The sequence below is a fragment of the Eptatretus burgeri genome, chromosome 2 (assembly GCF_056783735.1).
Source record: "Eptatretus burgeri isolate ZD-2024b chromosome 2, Ebu_testis_v1, whole genome shotgun sequence".
NCBI classification, from domain to species: Eukaryota; Metazoa; Chordata; class Myxini; order Myxiniformes; family Myxinidae; genus Eptatretus; species Eptatretus burgeri.
Window position 1 is genome coordinate 35069287 of NC_140962.1, and position 10926 is coordinate 35080212.

The 10926-nt window shown below is 46.5% G+C and overlaps 1 protein-coding gene across 3 annotated transcripts in view; it reads left to right on the forward strand.

The window, feature by feature from the left end:
- NUB1 (negative regulator of ubiquitin like proteins 1) overlaps positions 1-7585 on the forward strand; it is a 45732-nt gene extending 38147 nt beyond the window's left edge. For 2 of the 3 annotated variants that reach the window (XM_085867615.1, XM_085867611.1), the window contains 8 exons: positions 4764-4870; positions 4975-5161; positions 5262-5369; positions 5990-6142; positions 6257-6451; positions 6574-6654; positions 6788-6953; positions 7036-7585. In XM_085867615.1, the coding sequence (XP_085723741.1) occupies positions 4764-4870; positions 4975-5161; positions 5262-5369; positions 5990-6142; positions 6257-6451; positions 6574-6654; positions 6788-6953; positions 7036-7184 (1146 nt within the window). In that variant the 3' untranslated portion in view covers positions 7185-7585. The remainder of the gene's footprint in view (positions 1-4763; positions 4871-4974; positions 5162-5261; positions 5370-5989; positions 6143-6256; positions 6452-6573; positions 6655-6787; positions 6954-7035) is intronic. The other variant, XR_015054451.1, reaches the window with a different exon arrangement.
- Positions 7586-10926: the final 3341 nt, after the last annotated feature.

Sequence of the window (10926 nt, forward strand, 5' to 3'; positions counted from 1 at the left end):
ACTTGGCATAAAGGGTGTCTGCTCCCCCAGAATAGTTTTGCATTTTGCTCCATCTCTTGCAACAACTCCCACCCCCATTACTCCCATCACTCCCCCCCTACTGTGTGTCTTCTCATTTACCAGCCACACCTTTTGATCCACGGGGCTCAAACTTGCCATGCAAACTGTTCACTCCCCCAGGGCGATTTTGCAATTTTTACGTTCCCCCAACCCCACCACAGACCTCCATACCACCACCCCCACCCCCCCCCCCCACACCATGTGTGTTTGCTTACATATACTGGGTACACCCTTTCACCCATGGGGCTCACTCACACTTGACATGAAGTGTCCACTCCCCCAGTACAGCTCCTGCCCCAACCCCCACTCCCATTACCCCCCTTACTGTGTATGTTTCTTATGATTTACCAGTCACACTCTTTGACACTCGGTATCAAGAGTGTTGTCTCCCCAGGATGGCTTTGCATGATAACCTGCTTCTCCAACAACACCCAACCCACCTACCCTACCCCCCCCATCCCTCTCTGCATATAAATATATATTGACAAGGAGAGAAATTCTCTATTTTCACATCATTCAGCCTTGAATAACCCTGCATTTATTTCCCGGATATACTGAACAACGCGTGCGAAATTGCCAACGTGCAAATGCTGATACTGGAAGGAAGTTCACACAGAGTAGCAGAGAAACATGACTAATGTAGGACGCAGAACCTCATCTGTCGCATGCATAAAGCGGGCTCGATTTCAGGAGACATTGGAAGATGCTGACAATAGTCTTGCATGTACACTTGAGCAAATGGCAAGGATGCGGGCTGCAAAAACAACAGAGGCTATCTGCAAGGAGAGAATACATGAGTAAGACCAGGACAAAGAAGCAAGAAACTAAGTAAAACCAAAAAGGCAGCCCTAACCTATGACAGGAGCAGCCCACTAGTCTCAAGTTTTGTGGGTGAGATGGATAAGGAATGTTCTGGCTGTTCAGCCTTGAAGTGGATGCATGAAACACCTGGTCTCTGTTGCTCCAATGGCAAAGTCCAAGTCCTACTTCCTCAAGCACCTCTACAACCTCTCTCTACCAGCTGCTTCTTGGTCAAACGACAGATTCAAAACACTTTTTCACCAGCATTCAAGGATATAACTGAATTTCAAATGGCATCGTTTGGATGCAAAGAGATTAACCTTCAACATTGGCTGCATGGAATCCAACGTTTACCATTCAGGGTCAAGTTCATCACGAAATTGGAAGTTTATGTCCAATCCCCAATGAAGATGCAAGCTTTGCACAACTTTACTTATTGGGTGAAGAGGTGCAAACCCAGTGCAAAATATTTCCTGGTCTGAAGAAGCACGTCATCCATGACCTACAGTAGATGCTGCACAACTGCAATGTCTATGTAAACATCCTTAAGATGGCCACAGACTTCATGACTGATTCAAGCAAGAGAGATTACAATATTGTCATCAATGCTGATCGACGAGCCAGTATTGAGCATGAGAGGTGCTTCAATGCTCCTAAATGCAATGAGGTTGCCTTTCCGAGGAGAGATATGGAGCACGGCAAGCATGACGTTTTACATCAGAGAAAGCTTCCTCCAACGAATATGCGAGACCCACAGGTCCTATAATCCTCTCCAATACCCACCCCTGTTTCCAAATGGAGAGGATGGCTGCACCCTCCAGAGTCAATCATCTATTGCTCAGTTCAAGGTGTCCACTATGAAGTTCTACTCTTTTTGGCTTATGTTTCGACATCATGCTGATTTCAACATTTTGCTGCATTGCAAATGTCTATTCCGGCAGTTTTGTGTTGATTTAAATTATATGTACAAACGTTGAGGCTGAATGTTTGTGGGGCTCGAAATTGGCATCAAGTGTGTCCAGTACTCCATGATGGTTTTGCACTTTGACTTTGTCTCACCCCAACATCCCAAGCCTCCCACAACCACATAAATTTCCATCCTCACCCCCCCAAACTCAGGTTCACCTGTGTGACAAGGTATCTTCCCCACTCCACGTTCTACCCCCACGTCCCATCCTCATCCCCTCACCAACCACCTTCACCTTCCCCCCGATCCTACCCACTTCCCCCCCCCCACACTCATATTTCCCTGGGCGTAGAATGGGTATTTCAGCAAGTATTATATACTATTGGGAACCCCCACCCACTAGGCAGAAATACCCGTGTCGGTTCACCTTCAGTAGGCAATGTGCTGTGAAATCTTGGAAATGGGGTTAGGTGGGCACACTCTCCCCCTCTGTGACCCCTCTCCCTCTCTGTGACCCCTCTCCCACCCTCCCCCTCTGTTAAGGACTGACAGATTAGTTTTGAATTTTAAGCTGCTTCTCCACAGGGTAGTAAGTGCGAATCAGACTCGGAGTGAGCCGACCAGAGGGTGCAAAGGTTGTTGCATGTGCGAGCATTCATGCATGCATGCAGGCCATTGCCAAGTAGATCCCACAGGTGTTAAATGTGCTCGCCCAGTTTTATATAGAACCCGGCGGTTAAAAATAAAATGTTACTGTTTGGACATGTATTATCGCCCTTCCCTTCCCCGATCATCACACTGCCTTCCCTTCTCCACCCTTCACACCACCCTCCCCTCTCCTCACGCTGCCTTCCCTTTCCCTCACACTGCCTTCCTTTCCCATCTCCTCGCGCCGCCTTCTCTTCCCCTCTCCTCGCGCCGCCTTCCCTTCCCCTCTCCTCGCGCTGCCTTCCCTTCCCCTCTCCTCGCGCCGCCTTCCCTCCACCTCTCCTCGCACCGCCTTTCCTCCCCCTCTCTTTGCGCCGCCTTCCCTCCCCTCGCGCCACCTTCCCTCCTCCTCTCCTCGCACCGCCTTCCCTTCCCCACTCCTCGCACCGCCTTCCCTTCCCCACTCCTCGCACCGCCTTCCCTTCTCCTCTCCTTCCCTTCCCCTCTCCTCGCGCCGCCTTCCCTTCCCCTCTCCTCGCGCCGCCTTCCCTTCCCCTCGCGCCGCCTTCCCTTCCCCTCGCGCCGCCTTCCCCTCTCCTCGCTCCACCTTCCCCTCTCCTCACGATGCCTTCCCTTCCCCTCGCGCCGCCTTCCCTTTCCCTCTCCTCGCGCCACCTTCCCTTCCCTTCACACCACCTTCCCTTCCCCTCATGCCGCCGTCCCTTCCCCTCTCTTTGCGCTGCCTTCCCTTCCCATCCCCTCTCCGCACCAACCCCCATGGACATCTCCAGGCAGTCTCTGCATGCTGTATTAATGTGCTATTTTAATGTACCCCATTTTGTTCAATCCTGCACAACGCCCCTTCTCCACAAGTCCCACGACCAATGCAAGTTGAGAACCCCTCAGCTCACACTTACCTCCTCGCTCCCTCCCTCCTCCCGGAGTGTATAGTGACATTTGGTGATGCATCCCCTCCCCACCCCTCCCCCACCTCACTCTCCCTTCCCCTTCTTAGCTCTCCCCTTCCACACCCCCTCCTAGCCTCTCACAGCCTCTTCCTCCTCACTCCCTCCCCTCCCTCCTCACTCCCTCCCCTCCATCCTCACTCCCTCCCTCCTCACTCCCTCCCATCCCTCCTCACTCCCTCCCATCCCTCCTCTCTCTCTCTCCCTCCCATCCCTCCTCTCTCTCTCCCCTCCTCTCCTTTCTTCCCCCCTCCTCTCATTTCTTCCCCCCCTCCTTTATCCCTCCCCCTTTCTCCACCCCCCTTTCATGTACCCATCAGCAAAGCGACAGGTTGTATTTGCTCGTTCAAAATCATTGGAGTTGAACTGAGCAATCAGTTAGTTCTGTCAGTAATAATGATGAAGGAAAGGTTTTGAGTCGAAGGATCATAATGAATGAGTAAAGGTGTAAGAGGTGGAATCAGTGGTGTACTTTTTTTTCTTGAACACCACCCCTTCCCAATTGCATATCCAGGCAATGCATGACATCATCACTGCCAAAAGAAGGGAGTACTCAGTTTTTACTCTGTTTGTTTGTTTTATGGTTTGTCTGGCCCATATCTCAGCCATCCTTTGAGCTGGGAAGCTGAAATTTAGGGACAAAAGTGAAGATGTGCTTTGGCAAAAACGATATTAATTTTTTAATTAATTGATTGATTTATTACTTAATTAATATTCATTTATTAATTATTTCTTTGTTTTCTTTCGCATCTGGGCAATATCTCAGGCACCTTTTGAGCTTGGAAACTGATAATTTGGACACGAGAGTGAACAAGTGTTTGGGCTATAAAGGGTATTTTTGATTAATCAATTAATTGTTCATTTTTTGATGAATGACTTAATTTTCAAAAACTTACAGATTCGGATGAAACGGTGGTGGTTTTTGGTGTACTATTGGCCAATTGATTAAGAAATTAATTTTCTTACAATTATTTATTAATTTTAATAATGCAATTATTGAATTATTGTACACCACTCCCTCTCAATTCCGTCGCCATATGCTGCACGGTGAGTATTATTTGTACACATTCACCTCAGAAATACATTTGCACACATAAATTAGATATCAGTTGTACACATTCACCTCAGAAGTGTACCGCTCCCTCCCAATTCCCTCTCCATGTGCTGCACAGCGGCATTGCCGGGTGCCGAAGGCGTTCCGGTAATGTCACACGCCGGCGGATTTGTTGTTTATTTATTTATTTGGCATGGGTGCGGTGTACTTTGTACCTCCACTTGTTTGTAATTATTTTTGAGAAGTTTTGATTTTCTTGGAAAAAGTTCCCAATTCTGCCCATGTTTCTACATTTCTCTCTCTGACCAACTTTGTCCCCTATCTTCAGGCACTAATGACTGCCATGACACTGCATGAAAAAGGCAGATCTTTGCTGAAGCATGGCGATCACTCTGGTGCATTGGTGCTTTTGCTTGAAGCCGATCAGGACTTCAGGTAAACCACAGAGAAAAGCTCTTCACTGTAGTTATGGGATTTGGAAAGTCAGAGATCAGAGACTTGGAGACCTTAAATAATGTGAGCTGGTCTTTCTTCATTAGGACATGTGGTTCTGAGCTTATATCGGTGGTGGACAACTATGCAGTACTTTGCCTGGATGTAGTATGGTGCTACGTGGCTTTGCGTTGCCTGGATGCCTTGCCAGACGCACGTGAGAGGCTCACACTTGCCACACAGGCTCTTGACAAGTGCTACGGAGTCAACCTTGAACGGCTGTTCTCTTTGAAGGTGAGCAGCTGTCGAGGAAAAAGTTTGTCGAGTTAACTCAAACTGTTTTTGAAGCTGACATCTTATCAAATTGTAAAATTGTGTGTTCACGTGCACGTAGGGCAGCAGCGGACGTGAGCAGGCCTTGTATCTAAGGCTTCATCTCCTGCAGGGAATCATTGCATTTCACCAGGGAACCATATCTGAGGCAAGAGAACAATTAAACAAGGTTAGTTTCAAAGGATAAGTCCCTGACGAGCCCTTTATTACCTCCGCCACCGAATGTGGAAAGAGGTTATGTTTTCACCCCTGTCTGTTTGTTTGTGTGCAGGATATTGCAAAACGTTATGGACGGATTCAGACAAAACTTGGTGGACAGGTTGGGTGTGTGACAAGGACGAATTGATTCGATTTTGGTGAAGATCCGAATCCATATCCAGATACGAGGTTTATTTCATTTTTAAAGTGATTCTTCACCATTGAGAGATAGGGCCAAAAATGATATATTTATTGGGCCCGATATGTTTGATTGGATCAGGTATTGCGTGGCGGAGGTATGCGCTCTGCCGAGTGCCCTTCTAGTTTCAACTTGAGATCATCGGGATTTGAGGTTCAGTTGAAATTGCTTTGGTAAACATAAGAATTATATTGTTAATTATCCACCGTAATGGATCACAAGGTGCTAACGTTTTAGACTATCCTTTGTCAGAGCAAAATATACTCTTGTGCCACAAATGCAGACCGCTAGTTTTGTGTTGGAATTTGCAACAGGAGAATGCTATGGGCCTACATTTGACTTGAAGGAGCAAAACAAAAGCAAACAGCTTTCCACATGGACATGTTATTCAGGCTGGAACACTTATGAATTTGCTCACTGTGGATGAAGAAAAGCTGTCAGAACTCGTCGCACTCGGTTTCTCGGAACAAGAATCCCGTTTGGGTTTGCGAGCTTGTGGAGGGAACATGGAACAGGCTGGTGCTCATATTATGCACAGACGTGAGGTGGGAAAAACAGTCCCCACATCATTGATTCTACCACACACTCCCGAAAAAGAAGTTTGCTTCATGAGACCGATCTGTTCTTGTAAGAACGATCTTAAATGCAATTTTTTGCAGGAAAAGCAGGCACAGCAGCAGAGAGAACATGCAGAACGGCGACAAGCACGGCGTGTGCGAAAGTATGGCCGCACTGCCGGTGGACACTGGGTGGACAGGGTCCAGCATACAAGGCTTACAGTCATGGGTTTTACACCGAGGTCAGCAGCCGAGGCTCTGCGCCAATCAGATAACAACCTCGATCGTGCCTTACAGGTGTTTTTCACAAGTATCATATAAAAATTACTCGCAACATCCACATGGGCCTGAGTCTTTGCTGTCTGTCTCAAAACGTGCAAAACAGCACTTTCTGCTTAAAACACCCATTCTTGCTGCAGGTTTTGCAAGAACAGCCAGAACTCCTGGAGCTGCGTGATGAATCAACATCTGCTGCTATTACAGAAGAGCAAATTATGCAGGTACGAGTGCAACTAAAATTGGTTTACAAAGTTTGTCTCTCTTTTTAGGATTTTTCCTTCACAAAGTGATTTCTCCAGAGTTGTTGCTTTTACATAAAATTGGTACAGCATTGTTTCTACATTGTGGCTGCAGGTGGTTTCAATGGGGTTTGGTCACAACATTGCTGCTGAAGCTTTGAACAGATGCTCCGGCATTGTGGAACAGGCCATAGATGTGCTTGTGGCACACGGAGGTTTTCTTCCTCTCCACCACAATTTGTCATCGTCATCGTCATCATCAACCGACCCTTCACCTACTGGTACAAATCATAAGATCTGGGCAATTATGGGGTTGGGGGGGGGTTGATGAAGTTGAAGGTGGGTATCCGTGTACTCTGACAGAGGAAAGCACAAGACTGGAAGAAAGAGAAGCAATGGAAGAGGCTGTGGCAGACATTCCAGAGCATGAGGAGGATTACCTGGACCTGACACTACATGAGGAACAGCAGCTGCTGTGCACATACCACCACCTGTTGCAGGAGAGTCCCTAAATTGCCGATTCAATCTGCATAGAGCTTGAAAGCAATACAACCTTTAGTTAAATCTCATATATCACCCATCAACACAACCCATTTTGTACATGCACACACCCTCACAATCACCTTCAATAATCCTGGATGCAAAACCACCAGTGAACGTATTTGTATTACCAGCAATGCAACACAAATTCCAAACTCTGCAATACAGATCTGGAAGCTGTCCAATACACGGATACCACTTCAATGCTGCTTCGTTGGAGCGCAGTTCTACCGAAAAATGTTTTTGCCTGTGAATGAAACAAATGAATACGTATTTATTTTCATGCAGAAATTTCTATACCTTCAAGAATAATTATTTGTTGCTTGTAAGATTTCAAAATATATATTTAAATAAACAACCATTATTGATTGTATCGAAGAATTCATCCACTTTTTAAAAAAAAAATTTTCAGTGAACTTGGAACCATGGTCAGAAGCACATTGGGGGCCAAATGTTTATTATGTACACACTGGAGATAGTGGGGAGATGAGTGGTTAAATTTATAATGGAGGTATTGGAGTACAAGATGAATAGGGGGAGGAGGGAAAGGTTTGGATGACACAGGAGTAAGGGGAGGGAGAGGGAATGAATGGACCATGTGAGGAAAGGGGGAGAGGGGTTGGGCAGCAAAGCCACCATATTTGCCTATGAAACAAATAGATGACCCCATATACCACTGAACCTCGACAAGTAGGTTTCCATCAACACTTAGAAACAATTTCAAAAGTCACTCGTGCATGGAAATTCAATCATAATTTAGAATTTAAAAAAAATAATAAAATGAATGCATTGAACATGCAAGAACGCATTCCTCAAGTCCACTTTTAAGTTGGTAATTTTGAGTTACAAAAGCCCTTTTGGTTACAATTCAAATATTTTGGATGGTCAGGTCCATCCAAGCACCAAAGCCTCTTTCTTTACATTGATTATGACAAATGGACAAGCTTAGATGTCACCAAGGACGTTGACAATAAAGAATGTTATGGGAAATGAACCAGCACTTTAACTGGGTATCCCGACTACCGATATTAGTTGGTGGACATTAAAGATCCTATGGTGTCCTTCATGAAAAGTATGTGATCTATCACCGCCACCCTGAAAAGATTACTAATTCCTACCCTAATATAGCATCAAAATGTCAGGCCGGGCTTTTAAAACATAAATAAATAAACAATAAAAAGAGCAATCAGAGATTGCAGACCCTCGCCAGGACTTGTTTTGTGTGACATTTGTGAACTGGTGTTACGTAATTAATAACAGACATAACTAGAACTGACACTTTGCAACTGCTGGCAGTGTTGATCGGGTATCAAGATGTCCTGCTTTGATTTCTGTAATTAGAGAACCACCTCAGCACCGTCGAATTTGGCATTTCACTCAGACCGACTGGCAAGGTCTTCAAGCAACCATCAAACTTCTAGACTGGCCTCCCATCTTGACTTTCTCTGACATCAACTCATCCTGGGAATTCTTTCAAAAAAAATTTGCTCTCTCTCATGCACACATTTATCCCATCTCGTCTTCAGTTGTCCTACCCTTCCTCTGCCCATGGTACACTGAAGCTTGTGGCGAGGCAGTTGGCCTGAAACAACTTACCTTCGCCTCATGGAAGGCAAATTCAACTCAAGACAATCTCGGTTCCTTCCACAAAGCTCAGAACAAGTGTGTGTCTACCTTGAGGAGAGCCAGGAAACATCTTTCTAATCTCAAGTCTGAACTCTTGGACCTTTCTCCCTTCTCCAAATCATGGTGTCATCTAGTCAAGTCTGTTTCTGGTATAATTTATGTTCCCCCTCCATCCCCTCCCTTACCTCAAATGGCCGCAGAGCTGATACTGCACATGAAAAGGCTGAATGACTAAACTCTGTGTTTGATTCTAAATCTCGTATCCCAAACACATTGCTTTCTGAACCCACCTTACCCAGTTGCAACCAGCTGTTCCTAGACTCTGTGTCCTTTACTCCTGAGAAGGTGGAGAGCTTGCTGTCAAATCTCAACTGATTCTCCAACTGGTCCAGATGGCATCAGCCCACGTGTCGTAAAAACCTGCTTTGCGGCTCTTGCTCGCCCTGTCTCATTTGCTCAAGGTCATCTGCCTTCTGCTTGGAAATCAGCAAACATTACCGCTCTGCTTAAAAAAGGTGCAAAAACAGATCCCTGTAACTCCAGACCAATCAGCCTTCTCCCAATCATCAGCAAGGTTATGGAATCCATCATCGCTTCAGACATTAAATCTTTCCTCTTGTCCAATGGCTTGATTTCCGATCATCAATTTGGATTTAGACCAGGTAACTCTACCCTGGACTTGCTGCTCCTGCTTTCCCAACAATGGATGGAGGTCATCGATGCCAGACATGAAATCAGAGCCATCTCCCAAGACATATCGCATGCTTTCAATACAGTCTGGCTCCCCACCCTGCTCACCAAACTCTCTTCCTATGGTATCCAAAGGCAATCTCCACTCTTGGCTTGCAGACTTCCTCTCCTGTGACAGTGAACGCGTGGGCTGAAATGGAGTTCTCTCATCCCCTCTTCCTATCCAGGCTGGAGTTCTTTAAGGCAGCGTTCTGGGCCCAGTGCTTTTTCTCATTTTCAACAATGATCTCTCCAACTCTCTGGAAAATCCTCTTTATCTCTTTGCTGATGACTCCACCCTGTGCCGCACCATCTGTCATCCCTCAGATTGGCAAGCAGCAGCTTCTTTGCTCTCTGCAGATCTGGGTAAAATCACAAACTGGTCTAACATGTGGAACATGTCTTTCAATCCTGACAAATCTCACACTCACTATGTCTTTCGAAAAGGACTGTCTGGAACCCCCTCCCCCCACCCCCCTACCCCAACCCATCTACTTTCTCAACAATCCTCTTGAAGTCCTTGCTTTCAAACTTTTGGGCCTCACTATCTCGCATGATCTCTCCTGGGAAAGCCATATCTCGAAGCTGGCCTCCAAAGCCAGTCGCCGATTCGGGCAACCGTCGTGCAAAGTCCTTCCTTGGCACACCTGAGATCCTGACCAAGTACAAAGCTTTCATCTGCAGCCTGATGGAGCACTGCTCTCCCATCTGGGCAGGTGCTCCTGCTTCTCGCCTTTCTCCGCTTCACGCTGTGGAAACCAAGGCATTTAAGATCACTGGTATCTCCCGCGATGAGGCTGAGTCTTTGGGTTTCTCACTCTCTGAACGCAGGCAGGTTGGTGGTCTTTGTCTTCTACCATCTCCTCTCCAACCTCGCCTCCCCTGCTCTGTCTGTTATCTGTCCCGCCCATATTTCCGCAGGGCGCTCAAGGTCCACCAGCAACCCCCAGCTAATTTAACTACCAAAATCAAGAATCACTGCTCACCTTCCTTCTTTCATTCCTCTTTTTTTCCCACCTTTAGAACAAACTCACGCAAACACTACAATCCCACTCTTCCCTCCAGGCCTTCAAAACAACTGTTTACCAGCATCTCTTATCTTTCCCCATCCAAAACCATGATCTTTTCTCCCCCCGTTAATCCACCCCAAACCCACCTCCTTCATATTCCCTGCTTTCCACTGTAGTGTCCATCTTGTTTACCACACATACACTGCCCCATCTCTCTCCCTTCCACAGATCTCGTGTCTATTCCCCACTGTTTTGTGCTTCCCTCTCCCGTCCCTCATCTGCTCCCCTTGTTTTGCGTTCTGTGTGTAAGCTCTTATATGAGCCTTGACATTATATATATTTTAAAAAA